The sequence below is a fragment of the Notechis scutatus genome, chromosome 1 (assembly GCF_049901735.1).
Source record: "Notechis scutatus isolate UNSWTSFEM ecotype Mainland chromosome 1, rNotScu1.2, whole genome shotgun sequence".
Classification (NCBI taxonomy): Eukaryota; Metazoa; Chordata; class Lepidosauria; order Squamata; family Elapidae; genus Notechis; species Notechis scutatus.
In genome coordinates, this window is record NC_142009.1 from 150,628,932 (window position 1) to 150,656,566 (window position 27,635).

At 36.3% G+C, this 27,635-nt stretch overlaps 1 protein-coding gene across 1 annotated transcript; it reads right to left on the reverse strand.

Annotated features, from left to right (window-relative positions):
* Nucleotides 1-2,049: 2,049 nt before the first annotated feature.
* On the reverse strand, nt 2,050-26,873 carry SEL1L2 (SEL1L2 adaptor subunit of SYVN1 ubiquitin ligase). The gene is made up of 17 exons (XM_087952548.1): nt 26,854-26,873; nt 18,717-18,873; nt 15,783-15,836; nt 15,639-15,698; nt 15,469-15,550; nt 13,912-14,066; nt 13,019-13,075; nt 10,701-10,769; nt 10,244-10,321; nt 9,156-9,218; nt 8,800-8,887; nt 8,560-8,708; nt 6,762-6,927; nt 6,601-6,675; nt 5,408-5,577; nt 4,262-4,390; nt 2,050-2,225 (listed from the first exon to the last, which is right to left on the reverse strand). Exons 1-17 carry the CDS (start codon nt 26,871-26,873, stop codon nt 2,106-2,108), a joined length of 1,692 nt encoding a protein of 563 aa, XP_087808674.1. The 3' UTR covers nt 2,050-2,105.
* Nucleotides 26,874-27,635: the final 762 nt, after the last annotated feature.

Consider the following 27,635-nt stretch of genomic DNA (forward strand, 5'->3'; position numbering starts at 1 on the left):
TTATTAAATCACAGTGTGATTTATCTGATTTTGGCTTAGCCTGCTTTGTAAGCCGGGCCATTCTAGGTTGAAGGTGATGATTTAGGGCAGAATGCAACACGGACTCCACTCCTGCTACTTGTTCAGGAAGCCAGATTAAAACTAAGATGCATTAACATGCTAGAATGAAAGAGTCAGCAATGAAATCAAATGGGAAACTAGCTGTAGTAGGGTTGATTACTGAAAATATCTCCATGCACTCACACACATTAAATAAACAAAGCTCTTCATGGCCTTCTGCATGTCAGCTGGGTGTAGATGACATGGTGTCTAGGGGAATGGGCATTAGTGTTTCTGGCTGTGAGAATTACATTGCAGTGGGATCCCCTATCAAAGTTTTGTTTTCCTTGTTAAGAGCATAAGCATGTATATCTCATGAGCCATTTCAGGATATCAGGCTGATGCAAAGATGGAGTATGAAGGGAGCTGCTAAAAGGAAGAATGTCAACAAGACAGACCTCTAGGATGAATGGGAGTTCTTGTGTATCTTGGAACTTGCAAGTTTTCTTACTTGTTTTTCCTTTATTTTCACTTGCCACTGCTACTTATTCCTTGAATATTTTAACGACTACTGAGCCTGTGACTATGTGCTAAAAAGGACCACTCATCATAACATCTGATCTGAGTTAGGAATTGACCAGCTTAAGCATGTAATGAAAGCAAAATCATTCCATTAGTGTGAAACACCGCTGAACTGGGAAAGGGAAGGAATGAAACGAAAGGAGCAATGAATCACTGAGGGAGAAAAAAAATTAACTCAGTCCTGAGAAACTAAAAAGCACAAGAAAGACATTAATTTTGTTCAGTATAAATGGGATAGAGAAAAAGTTTAGTTAGCTTTCAGTTGGCATATCTTGTAAAAGAGTAACCTGGACATTTCATTTACCAGGACAAGTAAATAGGACCATAAAAATTTGAGTATATGGTTTCATTTATTTGGATAAATGTAGAATCCATAACAGATATTAGAATCTGAAACAGGACAAAATGGGAGTATTCATTCCATGGATCCCTTTCATAAATTCATGAAATCATCCTAGATTTAGGATCTTCTCAGATCTGGCTTTTGACTGGAGTGTTTTTCATCTGAGTTGACCTTTTCCACCATCGAGTAGATTACCAATAGCAGATTAAACTTGAATAGTTTTTGGTCTTACCTAAAGATTTCAATCCTTGATACAAAAAATTCAGGCTACTTGTTACAGAAAGAGGAAAGAACATAGCCTATCGCTCTTGGTACTTCTGAGGCCTAAGCTGTTCATTTTTGGAAATTTGCAGAAATGGTAAGACTTCTTCTCTGAGACTACAGAACTATCTCCACACAATTTCAAATGTGTTTTTTTTAATTAGATTTTATTTCATTTTGTTTAATTAACCCAATTGCCAGGGATTGCACAATACATCAAATTGCAAACTAGACCACCTCATTTTTTTTAAAAGATGTGTGAAACCCAACCTATGAAAGCCAATCTAAGAAGCTAGTACCTGTATCTGGTGACTGGGATCATATCATATAGTAAGGCATGATGAGATCTGTTTAGTGCTGGCTCAGCATGATGGTGAATCCAGTCATCGGATCATCTGGTCTACTTGATACTGTTTTGGAGTAGCAACAATGTTCCAGGAATTCAGGAAGAATATTTTCTGTCCTACTTAGTGGGTTAAATCTTACTGTTAACTTTCAGGACCAAGGTAGTACTTTTAACTTTATAGACTAAAAAAAACTTAAAGTGGCATTTTCAAAAGACAAGTGATTTAATTTCAGAGTTTGAAAGATGTTTCTGCCTAATAAATTGGAAGGCATAAGCTAAAACATATAAGAAGATATTGCAGGTAATGTGGATAAAATTTTATGAAGATATATTTGTGCCAAATACCTAAAGTATTTGAATCATGTGGCTTTCAAACAAAAGTTTTGAATGTACTTGTTTGTACAGTAATATAGAAAGAGGAGACTGACACCATTAAAAGTCTTTTAGTATACTTTAATTTCTTATTAAACAAAGGCTTTAGAAAATTAGAATTTAAAATCAGTTTAGATAATAAAAAATATGAACTAATACTATTCAGTTTTGCTGATTTGCTCTTAACAATAGCACTAATGCAAACAGGAATGTAATCATAAACATATCCCAATGTATTCTTAGCAAACCATCAAATACTGTCAGTTTCCAGATTGCAGTAAGCTGTTGAAGAGAAGGAAATAAAAAAATGTCTATATGTGTGTGTATATATAGAAAAAGTGCTTCTTATGGATATATTTTGTACTAAGGTCTTACTTTTTTCCCTTTTAGCTACTACAAGTACTTTACTGGTGCTCTGGAAACCCAGCAAGATATATTTCTGACTGGTTAACTGGTTAAATGCAACCTTTTGCTGAGAATATATATTCCCACTGGTCTCAGTAAGTCTTCCTTTTGTGTAAATCATGCTAAGATTGCAGTGTAATATCTTTCCAGAAGCGTTTTAATACCTCCATAATGCCTTTGGTTGCACTGATTTAGAGGTTCTAGAATTTATTCTTAATTTTCCTCCCAAAAAACTATTTGGCTGCAATAGCTTTCTTTCTTTTTCCTTTCTTTTCAACGTATACTCATCTTTTATTCCTTTTACTAAAACCCTGGCTGGAATTTCATATTTTTATTAGACTGCTGGAGCTTCTTCTTTGTACCATTTTCCTTGTTTTCTCTTTCAAATGCCTGCCTCCCCTCCAACTTTCATAATTATGTATATAACTGTAATTTTTCATGCTGACTCTGCCCATCCCTTGAGTATTTACATTTCAACAATGTTCAAGCTCTTTTGAAATGCATCATCCTTTTACTTTGTATGCATCATCACCCACAGTTAGTGACTGTTCCTTTCTGTGCTGCAAAGGAACTGTCAAATCTTGGGTTGTAAGAAAGGACTTCTTCTGCAACTCCTTCCCACACAACCAATTTCCAGGAGGGAAAGATCAATATACGTAACAGATTAATGTATGAACTACTCCAGTGACTCCACAAATATCTTTCTGTTCCTGGCCTAGCATAATACGAAGTCGTGGTATGTTAAACCATGCTTAGGAACATTGCACAATGCACTAGATAAATCATGGTCTACAAACCATAAAAACAAATCTACACATGAAACACAGACAGGAAATGTGCTAAAGTCCATTTTTGCAATATGAATTTGATAATATGCTCTTCCCCTGTACTCATTTTTATATACTGTGTAATTTCTCACTGACACTGACACCATCCTCTGTGCTTTTACATCCTAATCATCTTTCTTGAAGCTATTGCTTATGCCAGGAATAATCTCAGTCTCTTTGTTTTCCTTTAACACCACAAATTCATTTATTAATTAAAGGTGTTAATGAGATGTTAAAGCCTTGCTTGATCCTTCATATGATTCCCTTCAACTTAATATAGTATAAATGTCAACTTCCTTCCTTGCCTTTCTTTTATTGGGCACCTAATGGAAACAATAAAGGCATCGTTGCTTGTTGTTTTGACAAAAACCTGACACGTTGGTTTAATATTTAACAATAATGTCTAACAATCTGTCAACTTTATATAGTGAGTTATCAAATACACTAACACGAGAGGCCATATTAATATTAAAAACTAATGTGCATATTTCCTAAATATTGTTCAGTGATTTTTTTTATTAGTAAACAATGAACATCTGCTAATATGAGTAAGTGGTAATACAGTAATCATACATCCACAGCCATACAGATTTGGAATGCAGTTTTCTCAAGCTTTTGCTGTCATTTGCAGCTTTACCTTAGTATACATAGGAAAGGTGTTTGCCTATCTGTAGGTTTCAGTTTGGTTTTTACACATGTTCAAGACAGCAGGTGGATGTTGGCAGATATGCCAAATACTTTTTTTTGAGATTATCTACAGTTTTTGTTATCTGCTGTGGCAATATTATTTGCAGTATATCTCAGTTTTGGCATTTAACATTTAAATTAAACATCACCATTTGTTTAATACCAACCTAGCTTTAAAAACAGCAAGTATTATAAATGGAAAGCAACAACTGTTTCATAAAGAAAGTATTCTGGAACAGCTAAGACTACAAGACCTGGACTTCAATGATTTGGACAGCTACTAATGACATCAACATATATATAAAAAAAATAAACAGCTAAATCCAGTATTTCTCTGGAGTTTTGATCCAACAGTCATACAGCTAACATTATTATAATGTTTATATAAACCAGACTTACATTGAGAAGTGGCAGATATGTAAGCACATGCATAGTCTCGAGTTTTACATATGCTAGGAACACTGGCATGACAGCATCTGGGGTGGTTTCAGCTGCCAAGTCATACCATCTTCTAGCTAAATGTATATCCTAAACATAAAAAAAATATTTCTAAAAATAGCAAATTGCTTTGGTAAAATAAAGCAACTGGAAACCGCAACTGATAGTTTTACCTCTACATAGACATATGCATATATTTTCTAGAAAGAACACAATTATAGAGCTTTTTTAGGGTCATTTTGTTTGTGTGACCTGAAGAGACAGTGTTGGATATGAACCAAAGACCTTAAAATGTTTCATGTTGAAAAACATCAGACAGCAGAAGGTTCTAATTATGAGTCATTACTTACTTGAATTCTATCATTATTTTCTAGACATGGTTTAGATAAAGAAATCAAGAGCCAAAGCTCTACAACTCTACAATTCTCATTTGGGTGATAGCTTTCCCATTGCTAATGTTCATTCTTTACAATCTCGGGACACAAAATAGTGATTCCTGTCTGGGAGGAAAAAAATGCTTCTACACAGAATGAAATGCTATATTCAGGCAACACATTTTAGGTATCACGAAAAAGCCTTGAATTGTTAAGTCATTCCACTGAAGTGCCAGGAATGGGCTAAAATAACTTTTCCAAGTCTGGCTATGATGCCTATTCATGTGGAATAGGCTGCAAAATGTTGTAGGCCAGTCTTAAGCCTTTTCTCAACTAGCGATTTTCCAAAATACTGGATGTATTGGTCTATAGTTCCCATAATTCCCAGCTAATATGGCCAAAAAGCACTGGCTGAAAATTAGTGGGGGAAGGATTTTTCTGAATGTTCAGTTCTCCATGATAAAATAAAACTAATTTCTACTCTACAATCTACTAATTTGTATTCTATAACTGAACTGGTCATGGTACACTTATTTCTTAATGCTTTATATTTTCTATGGTCAACTAGTTATCATTAACATTTTAACTTATAAAAAAACCAGTTGGTTTTCAACTGATTAAAGCTCATCACATTGCATTAGAAATGGTTTTGTTTTGCAATATTTAAGTAGAATATTTACAATCAATATTAACATTAGTGTTTCAAACAACCTCAGGCGGTAGGTTACTTTACCTGAGGAACGCCTAAACCATGCTCATACATGTATGCCAGATTGAACATGGCTTCAGCGCTGAGTTGATTTGCAGCAAGAGTATAACAGGTTACTGCTGAAACATAATCTTTTGTTGTTCCAAAGCCATAGAAGTAATAATCTCCAATTTTAACTCTGGCAAATACATTACCTGGAAAACAAATACATGGAAAGGATAAAGGTGATGATGATGGTGGTGGTGGTGGTGGTGATGATGATGATGATTTTATTTTGTATCCTGCACATTATCTATAATCTTGAAATGATGACAATAAACCTTTCAGAATCAATTTTTCCACTGTCTTTTGAAGAATCTTGGGAAAATGCAAACATATGTCCCACCTGGGTATTTTAAATTATTTATATTCTATCATTCTATCTATAGGGATTTGAAGACAGCTAAAGACAATAAAATACATAAAACAAACACTTGAAATATAAAACAGTTAATATCTCCATAATTATCCCTAAGAGCTTGTGTAGAGAGACAAAAGTGGGACTGGGTCTATTACCTGACTATAAGTGTATTTCATGGTTTGGAAGCAACTCAGAAAGAGAATTTGTTCCAGTTGATGTCCCAGTGCTATTGGATGCGAGGAGCGGGGCTCCACGAAGTTGTGCCAAATCCCTTCATTGGAAAGTCACCCTGTAGGGGTGATGAAGAGTGGAGGGATGCCCTACAGGTCACACAGAGTGGAAGCTCTCCTGCTTGACCCAGGGCTAATTCTCTCCCATCTGACGATGAAGAAGAGAGGCAGCCATTATGGCTGTCATGAAGCTGGGGCAGCCAAAGAAACAAAGAATGTGCTGGAGTGGCGTAGATGAACAGTGACTGTAACTAGGTGAGGTTTCTTTTTTTCTTTTTAACCTAAAACTTATCCTAAAGAAAATAAATTATGGAAAGGTTTGTTTTGAAAAGTTTGTTTAAGTGGCGATTTAAGCATGCGATGTCGCACATGCGTGATAAGGACTGACTGGGCAGGGAGGGGGAAAGGGGGTGGAGAGGGGTGGGGCCAGCCAGGGGCCCGTTTTACTGGTTCTCCAAACTACTGGGAATCGTAACAACCAGCTCTACCAAACCGGTCTGAACCGGTAGTATCCCACCCCTGCTTAGCTGTAAAAGCACAAAGAGAGGAAATTAATAAAACAAGATTGCTTTTAACTCTGTTCATACCTTGACTTGCAGCTTGCTTCAATAAGAGAAGAGCCAATGGATACACTTGATTTCTATGTAGAAGTTTAACTTTTTCTGTAACAAAATTGTGGCGTCACATATCTTAAGGCAGTCCATCTATTGCAGAATGCAAGAATGAGCATAATAGGATTTTCCCTTACCAGATTCCATGATGTAAGCTGAATTAATCTGAGCTTCTTCATAGCCCATTTCAGCTAGATAGGCATATTGGATAAGAGATGAGTCAATATTACCAGACTGGTAAGCAAAATATGCTGTCCGGAACATTTCTGACCATCCTCCTAGCTCACATACAGTTTTATAAAGCTGAGGAGCACAAAAAAAGCTATTAAAAAAAACAGCAAATAATGATTGGAGTATCTGGTATCCCCTGTCTTGATTAACAAATCTTGTGTTTATTTCCTACCTTTCTTGCAGGGACCTTGAGATCAAATAAATGGTATACATCCCACTTTACAAATAGTTACACTGAAAAAGAGTGATGATCTATTGGAAGTGATACCTGGAAGTATAGATTTGATTGAAGATGTCTCTGTGTCAGCCCTTCAAGGTAGTTGCAGACAAGAAGCATCAACCAAGAGTATAGAATATTAGCATTACCTTTACTGAAAGGTTACAGTAACAGAATCTTGCAAGTCTGAAAGCATCTTTCCTCTCCTTCACGTTTATTCTTTCAAAAACTAGGGAGGGTCCCTTCTGAGATACTTTCTCCATCCCCATCTCTACTTCAGATTCAGATTTTGTTTATCAGATCATTATCTAAGCAGAGGTTCTTCCTATCTCCCAAGTTCATTTGAACATACAATTACTTTCTGATCCAAGATCAACCCTCTAATCACTACCCAGCACTGAAAAACTAAAGTTGAAAATGCTTATGATAGCGAGCCGTGGTGGTGCAGGGGTTACAATGCAGTATTGCAGGTTAACTGCTGACTGCCAACAGTTCGATTCTCACTGGCTCAAGGTTGACTCAGCCTTCCATCCTTCTAATTTGGGTAAAATGAGGACTCAAATTGTTGGGGGCAGTATGCTGACTCTGTACACCGCTTAGAAAGAGCTGTAAAGCACTATGAAGCAGTGTATAAGTCTAAGTGCTATTGCTATTGCTATACTCAGATAGTTTTATATTAGCTACTTTTTAAAAAAAATACTAAAAACATTATGTGATATAGCATTGAATAAATTATGACTATCGCAGATCAATGGAAATTAAATATAACTAAACCCCCAAAGCCAAACAATACGGAAGTATACAACCTAAGCAGAATGACACCATAGTGGCTTTAAAAAGGAAGAGTCATCTTCCAGGTAGTGAGTGAACAACCATTACCTATTCTCAGGAGAGGAAAAAGAATATGTCACTGCATAAACTGAATGTTACTCTTTAAACGAAAGTACAAATACAGCCAGTAGACTTTTCCGCAAGTAATATTTCAGTCCAGTAATACAGCCTTCCCAACCCCAACCCCCCATGAGAATTATGGAGAAGATAAAGGAAGCAGCTTAAAAATAGATGTCCCTTCCTATAGTACACCTATAAAGGGAATTTGTGTAAGTTGGAAGTCATCTAATGGGCCTTATTTCCCAACGCAGATGCACAAGATACACAGTGTAAATACAGATGCCCTGATTGTTCCTGTTCCTGAACATTGCACTAGACACTGTAGAACAAGTCAAGGCAGAACATTTCAGGGCTAAATTTGGTAGAAAGGATTCTCCCTACATCCCAAAGCATCTTCCAGCTATTTGGATCCTGTTACAATAATCTGATTTTGTTGTATGGTGTTTATTCAAATAGTCGTATGTGGGTGAGATGCCAGATGCCCCCCCCCCAATAACAATTGAAACAGGACAGTAAGAGAATATGACAACAGCTGTTGGTTCAATTACCTGTAAGAACATTATGGTTATCTTAAGCAGATGGTTGCTGCTACTTACTTTAACTGCATTTTGACAGGATTTAAATACTCCCGTTCCTTTAGCATACATCTGAGCCAAATAGTATACTGCAAGGAGATGGCCATTTTCAAATGCCAAGTAAAAATATTTGAAGGCAAGTTTAAAATCTCTCCTCACTCCTAAACCACCTGAAACAAAGTTTAATTTGGGTGTTTTGGATTTTCAGTGGGAGAGAGGGAGGGAAGGAAGCAAGGAAGGAAGGGGGAATTTATGACTTACCATGATACATGACTCCTAGCTGAAATTGGGCATTGTCATATCCTTTCTCCGCTGCTTTTTGAAAATACTGAAAAGCTTCAGTGTAATTCTGAAAAATAAGTAAACCTTGATGATTCAAAGTAGAGTTCTAATTCTTTTCTAGTTTTGTATTGCTTCATCAATGCCTCAAAAACTATTTAATGCTAAATTATTAGAAAACGGAGTATACAGAATTCAGTCCTATATTCAAAGTCTGTACATATTGACTGTTTTTGAACTCTTATGGAATGTTGCCCTAGATTAGATTAGATTTTCCCCCGTGATTTTATTCATTAATATGTAGGATATGAAAGAGGCCTAATGAAATTAAAACTTACCAGTGGGACACCTCTACCTTTTAAATAAAGGATACCAAGCCCCCAGAGTCCAATAGAATTACCCTAAATAATAGGAAAGATAGTTCCATTTAGACATAGGATAATCTTCATCAATAAAACTGACCGAAGTACTAAATGATTGTTCATAGTTCTACCTTCCACAATATTTGTCTTGATGAATATAAGCTGGAACCTCCCTGGAGCTCCTTTTCTGGCAGTGAAGCGGCAGGAATGTCCAAAGTACAAACTCTATTCAGAAGGTCCATGACTAAGACCCCCAGTGCAATAAAGAGGCAGCCAGGATACAAACAATCTGCTCCTTTCCTATATGCATGCAATGTAATCAAGCACATGCATATATAAAAGTGGCAGAGTTCGCTCTGTGATGTCACAATGCTTGTTTCATTGTTTGTCTCCACTTGCCTGTGAGGTAATACCCATGGTGTAACATTTGCTATGTTTACTATAACAGGAAGCACATAACCAATAACTGCAGGAGGAGCAAGAGGAATTGAAAAGGCCCTTAAAAAACCAAAAACCAAGTGCCATGTCCTGTCCATTATCCTAACCTCCTCCAGAAAAAAAAAAACTCTATAATGACAGGGTGTCCCACAACGAAGACCTCTGTCACTTAGAAAGCAGAATTTGTTGATGTTATCTAACTTCTCAACTTTTACATTGATCCAATTCCTTTAGCTACCTGTGATCTTTTGAAGACCACGTTTCCTTCTGACACTAAACTTTATTATCTTTCTTACAAGTTCCTCCACATCGGTTTTCAATTAATTCTTGCCCACCGCACATTAAATAAACTATTTTCCTTTTCCACCATCCATTTCTGGCCCAATAGCATCAGATTTAATCTCAGTATTATTTTTATCCATATATGTTATGTATGTCCAGTAGGATTATTGGTATGGTGTTATAGAAGTTCAACTGTGTGCTCACAGTGTCAAGGTAGAAGTGCTACATTCACATATGCTTTCATATTTCTCCTTTCTCTGCAAGACTCCTTAGGTAAATTAAAAGAACATATTTGCAAGTTCTTTGAAATCCATGCAGTTCAAGCAAATTTTTTTAAAAATTACCTTATCTGCTGCCATGGTGAAGAACTTCAAAGCAGTAATATTACTCTGAGTCACAACACTACTTCCTTTTAAATACATCTGCATATATTAAAAGGACACAGTTTAGCTGATGGATATATAATACCTTCACAAAAATTCCCAAAGAAATTGTTATGCACTGTTCCTTTGTTTTTTTCTTTTCTGTATTTTGCAGCTGACCTAGTTTTATTTATAGGAAGCAGTAATAGGATTCAATTTTTTTTACCACCACTTCTGTGGGCGTGGCTTGGTGGGCGTGGCACAGGAAGGATACTGTAAAATCTCCAGTCAGAGGGGGTATTTGCCGGTTCTCTGAACTACTCAAAATTTCTGCTACCGGTTCTCCAGAACTGGTCAGAACCTGCTGAAAATCACCTCTGATAGGAAGGAATAGAAAATAATATGAACCCAAACTGATCACAGGAAACAAAATATGTACCTTTCCAACAAATGCCATCCCATATGCATTCCCTGCATTTGCTGCTTTTAGGAAGTAGTAGAAGGCTTTCTGATGAAAAAAAATAGCAAGGAAAAGTTAGCATTTCTATAACGAAGTTCTTTCAAATTTGGGTTTTTAGATTTTTTTTAATAACTTTCACATACAAAGAGAAAAATAGGGAAAATGAGAAATTAAAATAATTTTTTTTTAGAATTTTTTTTTTAATTAACTTTATTGAATACAAAAAATTAAAATATACAAATATACAGTCTCAAAAAACAAAGATTCATACAGACAAACGTTACCATAATCTCTGTGCTAAAACTAATTAAAGTTTCTTTTAATACATTTGACAGTGAGTTAAATATTTCCTAAATTATGTTATGTGGCAGTTATTTCTTACTTCCTATGGGTTCTCTGTTATTTATGCTCTATCAAACATAATGTTCTGTTGTTAATATTTGTTGTTGGATTATACTTATTTATTTTTACCAATGAATTCCTTCTATTGGTGGTTTAAAGTACGAGAGAGTCTAAGACTGACATTAACGATTTCTGTTTGTTATTGTATGTATCTTAATCTGTTTCATAAATTTATTTCCCCCCCTTGATTCCCCTTTTCGTTTTTTTTATGTTCTAGCCAATCATACCACTTATTCCAGGTCGAGTAAAATTCCACCTCCTCTTTTTCTTTTAATTTTAGTGTGAGTTTTTCCATTTCTGCACGTTCACAAATTTTTTGAATAATAAATTGTATTGGTGGTATATTAGGCGATTTCCAAAATTGAGCCAGTGAGATACGTGCCGCTGTTAGGATATGGATAATCAAATATTTTACTTTGGAGGGATAACCTTCCTTAATGATACCCAGAAGATACAATCTAGGTTCCCACCCCAATCCACCCTGGACAATTTCTTCTAACCAAATTTTGATTCTAATCCAAAAAAATTTGACCACTGGGCATGTCCACCAGAGATGGAAGTAGGTACCATGGTTCCCTTTGCATTTCCAACAAGTTGGATTGGATGTTGGGTATATTTTTGCTAATCTGGAGGGTGCTAGATGCCATCTATATATCATTTTATATAAGTTCTCTTTATAAGACACAGATTTAGTTATTGTAAGATTTCTCTGCCAGATTTCTTCCCAGTCTTCTAAGTCTATATTATGGCCGAAATTTCTTGCCCACATTATCATTGGTCCTTTCACAATTTCCTCTGCTAATCATCTAATTTAATAGATAATTATATATTAGCAGCATTTGAAACCACTGAATTATTGTCAGTTTTAGAATCAGTGTGGGATTATTTTGAATTTGCAGTACATTTTGATAAATAATTAAAACTACTTATATTCAAATCCATTTCAATTAAAAACTACTGTCAGAGAAGATATATTGTTTCCAAGGACTTTTTTTTTAAAAAAATATATTTTATAATGATTGATCATTGGTCCTATTTCCAAATAGAAATGAAGATATGAGAAAGATTTAAAAGAATTTGGAATAGAATCAAAGAGTACTAAATTTGATAAGATACTTTTGGGCCCAGACGAAAATATGATATCTAAATTATATAATTATCTATTGGAATATGAATTAGCAGAGGAAATTGTGAAAGGACCAATGATAGTGTGGGCAAGAAATTTCGGCCATAATATAGACTTAGAAGACTGGGAAGAAATCTGGCAGAGAAATATTACAATAACTAAATCTGTGTCTTATAAAGAGAACTTATATAAAATGATATATAGATGGCATCTAGCACCCTCCAGATTATGAAATTAAGAGAGTTGGGGTTTGGTTCTGACTTTTTTCCTCTCTCCCAATTTTAGGAAATCCCATTTCCTTTTGAAAAATTCAACTTGAAATATGATAGGAAAACAAAAGCCCAACGTTTCCTAGTATTTAAATCTGAGGTGGGATCCAAAAGAGAAGCCAAGGTTTATTCTTCTCAGATAATGCTGATGAAATTCCCCCATTGCCATCATTTCTCACATTGCTATTACTTCATTTGAAAAAAAAAAAAAAGCATGGCATTAACCTTTTCAACAGCATTTGGAACATACAAGAATTTAAAAAGGGAACAGAATCTTAAAAAAGAATCTGTATATATGTTTACTGAATTCCAACTACCACTCATTAAAAATGTTTGTAGTTAGCCAGGATAGCCTTTAGATGGGAATTTTGGAGTTTTAATCTAACATTAGGATACTGGGATTAAAAAGGGGTGTTTTAAAATATATTAAAAATTGAGAATGTGCATATTAATGAATGTTAATGGAACAGTGTCCATCCCTGAAATCTGTATATACTTACAGCATGATCTTTTTCTAGTCCTCTTCTTCCCACAAGATGCAGCTGTCCAAGATATATCTGGGAAAAATGAATTGTTGGTATGCAAAGTGAAGAATGAACTATACATAATGGCAAAAGAATAAGACTCTGGAGAACTGTATGGGAATATGGTATCTCCATAGCAATTATATCCTGCAATTATACTAAGTAATCTCTTCATGGATCATTACCTTGTAAAGTTTGAAGGGCTTTATATAGAACAATGACATTATGAACTACATTAATAGAAATGCTTACTCCACAAAAAGAAATACCCATAATGGGCAGGTCACAGACAAAAGATCAGGTTAAATATGAGCCAAGACAACCAAACAGATATTTACAATCAGAATATGATTCTGGAATAAATGGAATGGCCATCATAACTAGCATATGAGTGCTAAAGACAATGTCTACATACAAGCCTTAGTATTGTTGACAGAGGAAACAGTGCAATGACACATAGTAGTGATGATAGTAAATCTCCTTGAAATATTCCTCTCTTGATATTAACCTCTCCCAGTCTCTCACCATTGACCTGCAACTTACAGTCAGTCTTGTGATCTTCTTGCAGCAGTTAACTAGTTGGTCACTGTTTCTTCAGCTTCTTTGCATAGGCAGCACTTTACTGTCTGTTGCTGTCTTCTTAATTTTGGCTTTGCATGAATTTGTTATTATTATTATTACTATTATTGTTCTATCTATCTATCTATCTATCTATCTATCTATCTATCTATCTATCTATCTATCTATCTATCTATCTGTATTGTGGAAACCCAGACCATTGGATTACTTGTATTTTGTGAATTCAGAAAGTGGGTTAATTCTTATGTGAAGCAAGCCAAGGAGGAAGAAATTTAGGAAAATTATCTTACCTGTATTTGTGTGTTTCCTCTTTCAGCCAAAAACTTAAAGTATTGATGTAAATCCCAGTCCAAGAATTCCTCATTAATACTCAGATTTTCTGGCCTTTCCATCAGTCTTACTCTTTCAACTGGTATGTCTTCATTTTTTTCTAATTTGTTAGCTACTATTGATAACAACAACAATAACATTATCAAAACAGTTACTGAAGTTTGTAAGATATAAATGCTACAAAACCATTCTTTGGGAGACAGAGAAAATTAAAAAAAAAACTGTTCCAGATTTATTATTTTACATTGCTTGTCACATAGTTTGCACAGGAAATCATATAATAATACAATTTCTATAGTACTTTTTATGTTTTCTGTTATGGAAATGCTTATATAGACTCACATTAATGTCTCAGTAGAAAAAAACTGTATACAATGGCAGGATTCAAATCCCTTCTCTTTTCCTTTATTCTCTGCTACTTGGCCTGTTGTTACCTTATTTTCTCCATGCAGAGGCAGAACATTTTTTTTTTTTCATGCAGAGTGTGTGCAATGATCTGGCTCCATGGGAAAAAAACCAAGTCTCTTTTCTTCATCTCTAAGTTTGAGCAGGTGATTGTTTGGGATGCCTTTGAGGCTCAGTGGAAAAAATATGAGCTTTTACTCATTAGGAGCCATGGTGGTGCAGTGGTTAGAATGCAGTATTGCAGGTTAATTCTGCTGACTGCCAGGGGTTCGATCCTCAGGCTTGACTCAGCCTTCCATCCTTCCAAGGTTGGTAAAATGAGGACCCAGATTGTTGGGGGCAATATGCTGACTCTGTATACCGCTTAGAAAAGGCTTTAAAGCATTGTGAAGCGGTATATAAGTCTAAGTGCAATTACTATTTCAGCAACCAGGAGGGGAAGGACAACAATGATACACTGGTTAATACAATTTGATTATTAGTTAATGCACCTTTTTGAACAAATGCACACACATTTTTCATTAAACTGTCTGAAAGGCTGTTTGGCAGAACAGAGGGGTCCTTCCTTATAATGAGCACCTCAGAGCTGTAATGTTGAGTGCATCCAAGTGTAGAACCTCAAATTGTAGCCTTTGTTTTGAAGGCAAGCTTCATGTTCCTAGACTGTTACCAAAAAAGCAAGATCATGGGCAGCGGGGTTCATATATCTGAAAACACAAGATATTCATGCTATAATGTGGAGGAAGGTTTCTTTTCTCTGCACATCCAGAGAACCAAAGAACTCTGTACCAGGATCTCTAAATTCTATTTACAGGCCACAGGGACTGAAGTTTATGTAAAGTATTGGTATACATTTAGGAGAATTTTTTTGGTTTTCGGAAAAGTTTTTTAACTGTTCTGTTCAAGGTCATTTCAGAAGTGAAAATCTTTCCATTTTTCCTTGGCACTTATGACTGCCTTTAAATACCATTTTTGTATTCTAAATAAATGGATCCCAATGTTGTTTTTATTCCTCTTTTATATTGTGTAAAGTGAGGGTCCCCCCCCCCATTTTTTTCTCTAAAGGTCTTAAACTACTTACAGAAGATACATTTTAAATCAACAGCGCTCACCAAACTTTGCAATTTTCTTATAATTAGTTAAGGCTGCTTCACAATTCTTTGGAACATTGATTCCTAACCAGTAACGGTAACCCTAAAAAAAGAAAAGAAAAATCAAAATTATTTTCCTTTTTATTTAGGAATTTAGAACTGGAAATAATTGAAATACATGTTTTACAAACCATGATCATCTGAGATATAAGATTTCCTCCAACACTAGCAAATGTGTAATATACGAGTGCCTAAGGAAAAAAAATAAATAAAATCATGCTAGACATGTATTTTGAATGCCATTTTAGATCAGATTTCAGAGAGTTTCCTTTTACCTTTTCTTGATTATATTCCACTCCTATTCCATATGCTGACAAGAATCCTAATGCCTATAGAACCAAGACAGCAACAACAAAAAGTCATTTTACCAACCAACATGTTAACAAACTTTGTTAAATTAAAATCTTATTGTGACAAAGTTACATTGATGTGGTTTTATCAGAATTTCCTGCAATGATTAGCTTTGATTTATTCCCAAATAAAAAGTGAATTGACATATTTTCCTTAACTTACCATGATGAAATTTAGGGAAAGTCTTTGCACAGTAAAGCTCTTTTATATTATTTCTAACCAAATGCTTCTCCATGCAAGTGGTTTTACTATAACAAAGATAATGTGAATCAGGCCTCAATTCTGGGGTCCTGAAAACTACATGAAAGTTTGAAACTGAGATTACTTCGATCTTCCTGTTGATAAGGAATAATATTAACAATGCTCCTAGATACACAGCAATTTGTATTTGCAACTGTGCAGAGTGTTCTATGTTTCATGCAGTAGCACTAAATAGCTGGTTAGCATCCTAGTAAGAGTGCAGGATCAATGCAGAAAATAAGGATTGGCTTATTCAGCCCATCTAAGTAGAATGAATGAATGAATGAATGAATGAATGTTCATCTGTGCTAATTTCTCATTGACAATTACTCTGTGAAAAGCAACTTGTTTGAAGAGGAAGAGGAGGCCAATGAGGTCACATTTCCATTTCCTTTTTAAAATTGAGCAGGAAAAAAATAAGCAATTTCCCTACCACTACTTCGGATCAGGTGCATCTAAATTTCTCTAATGTTCTAATTTATATCATGTTGAATCTGAAAGAGGAGACAACCTGCTCAGTAATATATGAACGATCAGCTAAGGAAAGTAAGAATAGCTTTGCCAGTTGAAGAGCAAGCTAAAGAAAATCATACAAATAGTAATTACTGTGGCACAGACGAAAAGTGTGAGACAAGTAGTAGGTATAAGATCTTCCCCCATCCACAAAGCCAACAAATAATTTCTTATTTTTCAACACAAAAATTTGGGCAAAAAAATGTCCCTGTTTTTCTCATTCCAAAGCTCATGACTTAGAATCATGGATCTGTTACATGAAAATAGTTTCCAATTGAGTATTCAGGAAACAATTTGACCATGGGGCCAACTACCTAGAGAGGCAGTGGATTTTCCTTCCCTGTAGATGTTCTAGTGGAAGCTAAACAGAACCCCCTGGGATTATTTATTTATTGAAAATGTATAGCTGCCCATCTCAACTTTGTAATTCGAGATAGCTCACAATAAACAAACACAATATATAAAACATTATAATGGAACCTAGGTTCCCAAAAAGCTCTCTCTTAACAAACATCCCATACATGTAGAACTCAATTAACAGCCTGGCCCCAATGTCTGATTGAAAATCTGGGCTCAAGGCTTTCCAAAAAAACTAACAGGATTGCTGCCATCTAGTTCTCAGGGGGGATATTGTTCAATAGGGCAAGCACATAACAGAGGAACCATGCTTCCTGGCTCCCACTAAATGACCTGGTTTCATAGAAGAGATCCAATGCAAGCTCATTCTGATATCATTTGGATAAGGCAGCCATGTTGCTTTCCATAGTCCAATCTGTCTATTCAATTACCATGGATGTCAATATCTGGTAAGCTCACAAGATTCATTTCTCTTGCCATGAATATGTATACATCTGAACTAGACTGTGTTGTTTCTTTGTATCATGAAATATATGTGGCTATATGCATAATTTTGTATTTGTTTGTTTGTTTCTTTATTTACTTCATTTTAATGTATGCTGATTAGTGTATATTCAAAGTGACAAAGTTATTCTAAGTCTAAGTCTGCCAATCACACTCCCCTTTCCAAACTCTATTATATCCTACAACCACCCTATGAATGGAAGACAGCATTTTGGTAAATCATTCACACTATCTCCAACCCTTTTAGAAGGCACATTCCCAGATGATCTTAAATCTAGTCTTTAACCTTATTAAAGTCCATCCTCAGTAAGTTGACCATAACACCATTACAATTTTCCTTTGTTGTTACTGCCAACAATGCAACAATGGCTATCACGTTCTACTGATCTCTCAGTGACATTGTTACTAATGGCATTCCAGCACCAGCTGGAAGTCCTTATTGGCAGTGGTCTCCGCACTCCTCCACTGCCAATCCTACTATGCAATTGCTACTAATCCACCTGTGTGCCATTCCTTGCCAACACTCCAATGACATCTCCAACAATGGTGGCAATGATAGCCACCATGCATGGCCATTGCTGCTGCAACTCTAAACCTAGACAGCCCCCTTTAGCAATGGTTACTCCTGTAGAGAGTTGTTGTCACTACAACCATTGCTCCAGATTGAAAGCTCCACTCCTCTCATCATGCAACTCTCTGCAGGTCAAACAACTCTCTACACTGGCTCAACCGCTTTTGTAGTCTTACCAAAATAGTAGTCTTCCAGATCAAGTCTACCTTCCAGCTTTCTCCAACCCTGTATCCACTACTATTCAAACTCCATCTCTCTCAAATTTATGCAATCTGAATTATATTCCTTCTCCAGTCCTCTAACCTCACACATATGTTGAATGCCACCTTCTCTTATATCATTTTTGGAGGGAAATATGTAAAGCTAGCTTTTTAACATTCTTATAAATGTACATTTAGTTTGAGGAACAGATTTCTGTCTATACACTGTCTTCAGAGAATTCAGGCTTAAGTCTTGCCCCAACTTTTTGATCAGTCAATAAATTTTTGGGTATATTTTATGCATACATGCAACCATCCTTGTAAATTAGTCAACTGGATTCATTATTTCCTTACCACCTAGTTGAGATTTCTTTGTTCCATCTACACACATTTATTCCTTTTCAATTATTTATTATTCATTTTAAACAGACTAGTAATTATTTAAAGCTGCAGTTAATTAAAGAACCACATACAGTCTGGCTTCTATGTGACCCTTCTTCGGCTAAAAGCTTATACAGTAATACAGCTGCTTTTACATTTTGAGGACCATTATATCCAAAGAGCATATCAGCTGCCAGTCGTTCCATAACTTTTTGGCTTTGTTTTTCTGCTGCCTCTAGACGGTGGTTTCTGGTTCAAAATAAGACACATTTCAGATTTAATCAGTCAAATATGTATATATACTACAACTTTGCTACAACTTTAAAAGCACAACTATAATGATGTGGGAAAATACCCGAACAAAATACCAATATATATATATTTGTATATATATATATATATATATATATATATATATATATATATGTGTGTTGTGTGTGTGTGTGTGTGTGTGTGTGTGTGTGTGTGTGTATGTGTATATGTATATGTATGTATATGTATATGTATATATATATGTATATGTATGTATGTATGTATATATATATATATATATGTATATGTATATGTATATGTATATGTATATGTATATGTATATGTATATGTATATGTATATGTATATGTATATGTATATGTATATGTATATGTATATGTATATGTATATATGTATTTATGTATATTTGTTTTCTTAAGTTTTGCACTTACATGTATGGTATTCAGTTTTGTTCGAGTATTTTCCCACGTCATTGTAGTTGTGCTTTTAAAGTTGTAGCAACATTTCGGCAGAATCTCATCTGCCATCATCAGGCTTCTGTATAGTGTTCGTCTATGAGTCAGACTTAGTCAGACTTAGACTTAGTCAGAACAGAATACAGAAACCTGACGATGGCAGATGAGATTCTGCCGAAACGTTGCTACAACTTTAAAAGCACAACTACAATGACATGGGAAAATACCCGAACAAAGCAGGGAAGTATCTTCATCTCAGCAGTCCCTAGGCCTGTTTCTACCTGGTTTGTTGTTAATTAGATACATCTATATTTAAGAGGTGGATACGGGGCTTCAAGGATTGTATTGGAGGAACCCAGGCTGTCTTTTTCAGAAAACTTCTGGGTCTTCCTCCTTGTGTTGGTTTTGCTCCAATGTACCTGGAACTGGGCATTCAATCAGTCGAATGTATGGCGTGGATTAACACCTTTAAATGGAGTTTTCAGGTGCTCTTTCTGGCAGTTCCTGGTAGCTACCTCTCCCTAGCGTTTGCTGACTCTCATATTTCTCATTGGGAGAGGGAGCTGATGAAGAAATTACACCTGCTAGGTTTTACAGGGGATGCCCTGGGAGATTATGGCCTTAAGGACGTCCAATTTAGGGTAGTCCAACGGCTTGTGGACATTGACTTGCAATATCTACGAGCCAGAGCTAACAAAACTTGCTCCCCTCTGATCTTCAGCCAATTTAATAATTACGGACTGAGGATGGCTTCCTATTTTTACACTCTAACCATTCCCAAGTATAGAAGAGCTTTCTCCCTAGCTCGCTTTAATGTTCTGCCCTCAGCACTACTGGATGGGCGATTTAAGAGGCTCCCAATTAACAAGCAGTTATGCCCCTGTGAAAGAGCTGAGGCTGAAACTGTGGAGCATGTCCTTTTATATTGCCTTATGTATAATGCAGGCAGATCTAAGTTACTGTCTCTCCTTGAAACAGACCCTTCTAGACCCAATGTTAGTAATTTGTTCTTATATTGTCTAGGGGATGGCTCCTCATATATCACTTCTTTGGTTTCCAAAATTTTTTTAAGAGCTGTAATCATCAGAGGAGAACGCTGTAATTCCCCTTAGTCAAGTTTTTGGTGACCAATTGTTCATGATTAATTTTCCCATGTTCTTCTTTTGTTGTACTTGTGCTTTGGTCTGTGACCACAAATAAAGTATTATTATTATTATTTAAGAGGCAAAGGAAATTTGCCCTGTCTGCCTGTCTCTCATACTTCTATCTCTTTAAGATGTACCGTGTTTCTCATATAATAAGGCCGGGTCTTATTTTTTTTGAGCCCCAAAAATGGCTAGGCTGTCTTTTCGGGTGACTTAATTCCCCCCTTGCATCTTTGGGTGGGCGGGCAGCGACAGCTTGGATGTTGACCTCGGCGTTGGTGAGGCACTTAGTATCAGGGTCAACGCAGGCAGCAGCATATCCGGGTGTGCAACAAAAGTACTTCCTAACGGCAAGCCCCCACCATTCCCCCATTTCGCATGTTTTAATATAGGCCTTAATTTGGGGGAGGGGCTTAATTTCATTTCATGCCTATAAAACATGCTAGGACTTCCTATTGGGGGAGGCCATATTGTTGGAGAAACAGGGTAGATTAAATAGAAGCAAGTTTATGAACTTTTTGTTCAAAAACTTTCTGTCTTCATATTTTTTTTAAAAAAAATATTTACTTCAATTGTAATAATTGATAGCTGGTCTAACCGATATTTGACATTTGAAACATCTGTATTAGGCAAAAAACAAATAAGGGAAGGGTGCTTAAAAGATGATGGAGCTTTCTGTCTTCCTCTCCCCCAATTTTTATCTCTCTTCAAGGTGTAATTTAGAATCAGTGAGGCTTTCTTATTCTATATATTTCATAATTAATCTAATAGTTATTTCAAATTAACGAATGTCAATTAGCATTCATTGATAGCCGGATTAAGCCTTTACTATGCATCCAAAGCAATCTTATTATGAACATTTCACCTTTAATTAACATGTTCTGGTATTTAATTACTCAGTATCTGTTTTGGTTCAGGGCACATTTTCTAACCAAAGCTCCTGCTGAATTCAGCTATCCAACACTTGACTACTTCTATGTGCGTATATCTATAAGGTACAGACTTATATGAATTCAACGTGTTTGCAAACAGACTATTTTAGAAATGTAAATTTGTTTCATGGTCCTCCTATGATTTTTCCATATCATTGATACACACCAAAGAGGAATAAATAGGTGGCATGTGTATTGTCTAGAGCAGGGATCACCAACCTTTTGGACCTCAGGGACCACCAAACTCACAATTTTAAATCCCACGGTACCAGAGACCCTGGGAAAATCCCAAAAAAAGACTGCAGGAAAATTTCCCACCCTGTTTTCCTACCGATCAGTCATTCTTTATTTGGGATCGCAGGATACCACCTCCAGCTCCGTTCTCAGGTGGGAGAGGGAGAGAGAGAGAGAGAGAGACTGAGACTCTTTTGGCTTCAAGCAAGGAAAGTAGCAGAAGCAGCAGAAGTCTTTCTTTCTCTCCCCCAAACTCTGCCAGAAATGAGTCCTTGTGAGACTTGTTACACCGGCACAGCAGGGTCCCAAAGGCTCATTTCTTGCGGAGCTTGGGGGAGAGAAAGAAAGACTTTTTCTGCTTTCCTTGCATGAAGCCAAAAGTAGAAGAAGAAAGAAGCGGAAAGAAGCAGCCCAGTGGCCAGGCCAGGCGCGTAGGGTGAGTGGGGCCAGACCCCCCCTCTGCCCTTTTCCCCCTCCCCTCACTACCATGTGTTGTTCACAATGCAAGTGACACAAGCCTTGTGTTCCCATGGGCCATGTGAGCAGCGCAGCCTTGTGTTTCTGTGCAGCCTGGGTTAATTGCTTTTAGAAATCCTGCAAACAGGGTGAATGTTGCCTACTAATTCAGAATGGATACTTACTTTTCCTTGTCTTTGTCGTTTTCAAATGCCTCAGTATTTTCTGGTTACTCTGAGAAATACTCTTGTCCTTCTTTTTTCCAACCTCTTCTTTTACCAGAAAATTTTTTGACCAGAATAAAATAAAATAAAATCAGTTTTAGAACAAATGCTATTTTGGTCATCATAGCAATCTCTCTTGTGTTTGGCATCTGAATGAGTGTCTATCTGTGAGTATTTAATGACCCTTTTCCAATCAAGACTAGAATGGAACTGAAATACAGATTTCAAGTAAAATTTGCACATTAATTGAGACATATTTCAAATGTGGTACATTCAGCGTAAGGCAGTTTGTGCTTACAAAAGATAGCTTGCACTGCAGAATCCCATGAAATATTTATAAAGATCTTTTCCAGAAAACCCCAGTCATTTAATCCACCTACCCAGAGGTTAACACTCTCTGAAGCTGTAATAACAGGGAGCAGTTCTACTGTCCGGTTTCTGTAATTTCTCATTAATCTTACAACTTGCGCTGTCATTTTTTGCAACTCCTAACACCCAGTGTGGCCATGCCCTCTCCTTTAGATACATGTCTTCTTCTACAAATGCTGTTTATTCACAGAGTCTCTCTCAGAAGCATAGTCCTCCATTTTTCCCACTCGGTGGTCTAAATTTAGCCTGGCAATTCTTCTTATTCTTCTGGGACCTATTTACCCCTCCACATCTGTTAAGCTTTTACCCTATAAGAGCAAAAAAAGATATGACACATGAGAACTATGATCAAATTTTCCCAACTTTGCTTCATCCTCTTTTGTTACATATATAAAGCAGCTGCAATTACAAAAACTTCAATTTTGTTAGAAGTAATCTAGCGGTGGAATAAATAGGTATATCACCTATTTACTACCCTGACCTAATCTCTGAGTCAGAGCTGAAGAAGCTTTTTGGATGAGAAGTGAAACGTCTTCAAAGAAAAACAGGAAAGACTAGTTGCCTCTGGAAAAAACACCTTTGGGACAACCATGACCTGGATAACTGAGAATCTCTAAAGACTTTTAGGTATACACCCTTCAAATAGTGCCGGAGTATTTTCAGAAAAATTGCAGACTACAGGAACCATTTGTGCTTCAGTTTGAGATGCAAACAACACAGACTCATCCCCAACAGCCTGTGCCTGTGTTCAACAATGAAGGGACACAGGACAGAAAACATCCTCTAGAAAGCCCAGCTCCACAACACAGTCCTTTCAGCAGTTCCAAAAAGGCTCCATACCCATTTGCACTACTCAGATGACCCTGAGGACACAAACAGATATCCAAGTAGCCTCAACAACTCTCTGGAATAATGCAAATGATCAGCTCTTTGCAAGGAATATAAATCCTTCCATTTCCCACCATCCAGTCAGAGCTGAAGAAGCTTCTTGGATGAGAAGCAAAATATGTTCAATGACAAACAAGGAAGTCCAGTTGCCTGTGGAAAAAACACCTTTGGGACAACCAAGACCTGGATGACTGAGAATCTCCATAGACACTACTTCTCACTAGGAAGAGAAGTTAAAATTTGTGCATTATTAAACAATTATTATGTAAAAGCAATGAACAATGAAGATGAAGGTGTTCTAATTTATGCCAAGATTAAGGAAGGCATTTTTATTGGTCCACAGATCAGATGCATCATCAATGACCTATTGGTGAGGCCAGAGAAAATCACCTGTGAAAGCATTCAAGGATGTTGTTGAGAATTTTCTTGGCAACTACAGAGCATCAAACTACCAATACATATAGTTGGTTGACAAATTTCTTACAGCATACAGGACCATGAAACACAACATGTCACTGAAGATTCATTTTCTGCCTTCACACTTGGACTTCTTTCCTGAAAATCTAAGTGTAGTCAATGTTGAACATAATGAAAGTTTTCCCCAGGACATTACCACAATAGAAAAATGGTATCAGGCCAACTGTAATCCATCAAGGCTAGCTGACAATTACTGAACACTGCAATGAGAAGCCTCAGAAACTGACTACAAATGAAAATGAGCAGCAAAACACTTTTGTCCCCATTGAACTCATGTGACATGTCAAATACATTAGGCAATTAAATACATTAAAAAGTCATTAAAATTCCATAATTCTCAAGATTTCTACATGATATAATTATAGTCATACTGTAATTATATTTGTATTTAGTTTGAAGGTGTCTATCATAATCACCAAAAATTTTTTAGAATGCAAAACTTTGGGAAAAAAATTATTGTCCAGTGTTATCCATTAATTAAGAGGGATTCTCTGTGAATTGCTTGATTTTTTTTTGTTAGATTGTTTAACTGAAAGGCTAATGTTTCTTTCACCAATTAACACTGAAACATTGATCTAGTTTTCCAATCAGCCAGCAGGTCCTGTTTTTCTCAGTCTTAGGAAGAAGGCATTGGCAAACTACTTTTGAAAATTCTGGACATCGTAACAGCAAGAAGAGGCAGGACTCTCAGCTAGTGACAAACAGCTCTTTATTTAGTCGGTACTGGTGTACAAAGAAGTGAAGTGGCTGTCTGGCAGTTCCCTCTTTTAAAGGGAGATGTCAGGCAGCCCAGCCAATGAGGTTCCTCTAATTTCTCACCAGCAGGGTGGACTAATCATTTTAAATTATTATTTTTCTCACCAGAAAGGCAGACTGGAGAGAAACCTGTGTTCCTTGGTTCCCCTCATTAGCATATTCAACAGTTGCCTTGATCTGTACTGACTCAAGGAGACACAAACACATAATAGCAGCTAGAAAGGAGCCTAGGACCACACTAAATCATCTTGTAAGCAATAATTGCATGCCACCAGGCCAGGTGAAAAATTTCTGAAACTTCTTTTGTCAGAAAATACTGATTCAATGATGGTTAGGATCAATTCAAGCTTTATTTCAAACCCTAAGGGTTGTCCTGCTATTATTGTAAGTCTATATGCATATACAGAGTTGTTGTTTTATAAGTTGAAAGTTGTGAGGTTGAATAATTCTACTGTTTTCAGCTGCTCTGACAATTCTACCATTTCGGTGGTGAATTCCATAATCTCTGCATTTCAATTGTAAGTCCTAATACTTTATAATCTATCCAGTTCCTTATGAGCTATTTTACTGAGGTTCAGTTGCCACATCTATACATAAATTGTGATTTTCTTCAGTTATTGTGATGCCTGGCATGTCATGTTCTAGACGTTGTTCAGAATTCAGAAGTTCCATAACAGCTTTACATGTTGATTCTGGAACACACTTTCAATGTTATGGTCCTACCTATACATCAAATTCATACTGATTATGCGAATTCGAAAGCATATTTTTTGCCACAATCTTGGCAGTTTTGCTATAGCTACTTATTAGGTGATCAAACAGTCTTTTCTTTCTTTTTGTATAATCCATCTTGCTGTTTCAGGGTTATTTTTTTATGGCATTGATTGCCAGTACTTATATCCTGGGGCTGCAAATAGCAATCTTTCCTTCTCTTTCCTAATGGATCAATCACAAGCCTTGCCAAGTTTTGCTACTATTCACGCTGCCTTTAATTCCTTTCAGGTTTTGACTAGGCAGAGGTTTGATTTTTTTCCCCAGTTTTTCATTCATTATTCTAATTATTTGGTTTTGGATGTTGCCTTTCATTCTCACATTCAAAACTTTTCCCCCTGCAGACATTTATTAATATTTTCTCCTTGCTTGCTTTTATGTAGTCATTTAAGTCTCCACTATCTGTTTCACTAACAACAAACCACAACAACCAACATTTTTAGGGGGGATAAATACAAAAATCTATGTCATTTTGAAGGTGAAATGGAAGATACATTTTCCCAAGTTTTCAGAGTGTGTGAACTAAAGCAACTAGCTAGCCTGTATCCAATCAACAGTACTAGCTGTATAATGTGTTACAGTAACAGCCCAGATTTTAATGACTGCTTGAATTATCATCAATCAGATCTGTTTTAAAAACTTTTCCAATTGATTTTATATGTTCAGAGCTGTTTTTCTTTTTCACTTGTGCAAGTGAAACATCTACTTATCTTACATATACATGGCCATCAGGCCTGCTGTCAGGGCAAACAATCTTATGCGAAGCACAGAAACAGAAATAGTAGGTCAAAGAAGTTACAGGAATAGGATTTTTAAAAAAGGAAATACTATTAAATTTAATTTCACCAACACTACCCCCACTATACTTCTAACTTTGTGTCCTTGCATACCATTTTTATTTCCACCACAGCCTTGTAATTCATACATTGCCTTTTCTTCCTTTAATTGCTTGACAGTCTTTTTTGAAATTTGCATTAAATCACCCAGACCTGACTTTTTGAAATTCCACTTTCATTTCCTTTCGCCTCATTCACTCTTCCTTCATATACTGTATCCACATTGTAATTTCATCCTCATTTATTATTTTTATACAAAAAATCTTAATGTATTTCTTTTTTGCTAGTTACTCAGTTTTGCATTTAATCCGTTCATGCGACATCCATTCATATTCTTGACCCTATCTTTTCTTGTCTTACTATACAAGAACTATACACTTCCTAAATCTCTTGTTTTTTATTGCATTCAATTTACCTTTCGGTTTCTCCTGACATTCCCAAGTCTTACTTTCCAAAAAAAAAGTTGGCAGAAGCACGCACACATGACCATTTTTGCTACTTTGAATACACATTAATTGCTTATAACAGACTATGTACTACTCACTATCCCAGACCTCAGCATTTTATGCCCCCCCGCCAGGCCATATCCAGCCCTTTGGCTATTCTTATCTGGCCCACGTGAGGTCAATTGGAAATTACAAATTAGATGTAAATAAGTTTGCCATACAGAGATAAGCCGAGTTAGGTCTGGCTCTACATAGTCAGCATGCTCTCCTTCAATGAGGCAATGAAGGCAAGTGGTAATTTATTTATTTTATTTATTTATTTGATTTGCCAATTGTTTACAAGATAAAAGGATACATAGTTGTGAATACATGAAAGGATACATAAAGAAAAATAAAAGAATAAGAGAAACAATAGGACAGGGACGGTAGGCACGTTGGTGCAGGTAGGAAGCCAAAAGGGCAGAGATGGGGCAGGTGGGGGGGGAATTCAAGAGGAAGCAGTCCCTTATCTTACCGAGGCTGGAAGCTGAGAAGAACCAGTCTGGAAATGACTTGGATCTAAGGACTGCTGGGGTTCGCTAAACAGCAGCAATCAGGACTGTTGGGATTGTGGTTGCTAAGTGATGAGGTCGTATGATATTTTGTTTGAGAACCCCACTGCTTAGTGACAGAAATTCTGGTCCTAATTTCTATCATTAACCAAGGATTACCTGTATTTGCATGTCTTACAATTTGTCCATCGACTTTTCTC

Bases quoted from the DNA above. Each gene is read 5' to 3' on its own strand.
- SEL1L2 (XM_087952548.1), bottom strand. From the start codon at position 26,873: ATGTCAGGAGAAACCGAAAG. The intron at 15,699-15,782 runs GTAAAAGGAAAC...TTTTTTCCTTAG, and splicing joins TGGAATATAATCAAGAAAAG to GCACTCGTATATTACACATT. The intron at 10,322-10,700 runs GTACATATTTTG...TAATATATGCAG, and splicing joins GGATGGCATTTGTTGGAAAG to ATGTATTTAAAAGGAAGTAG.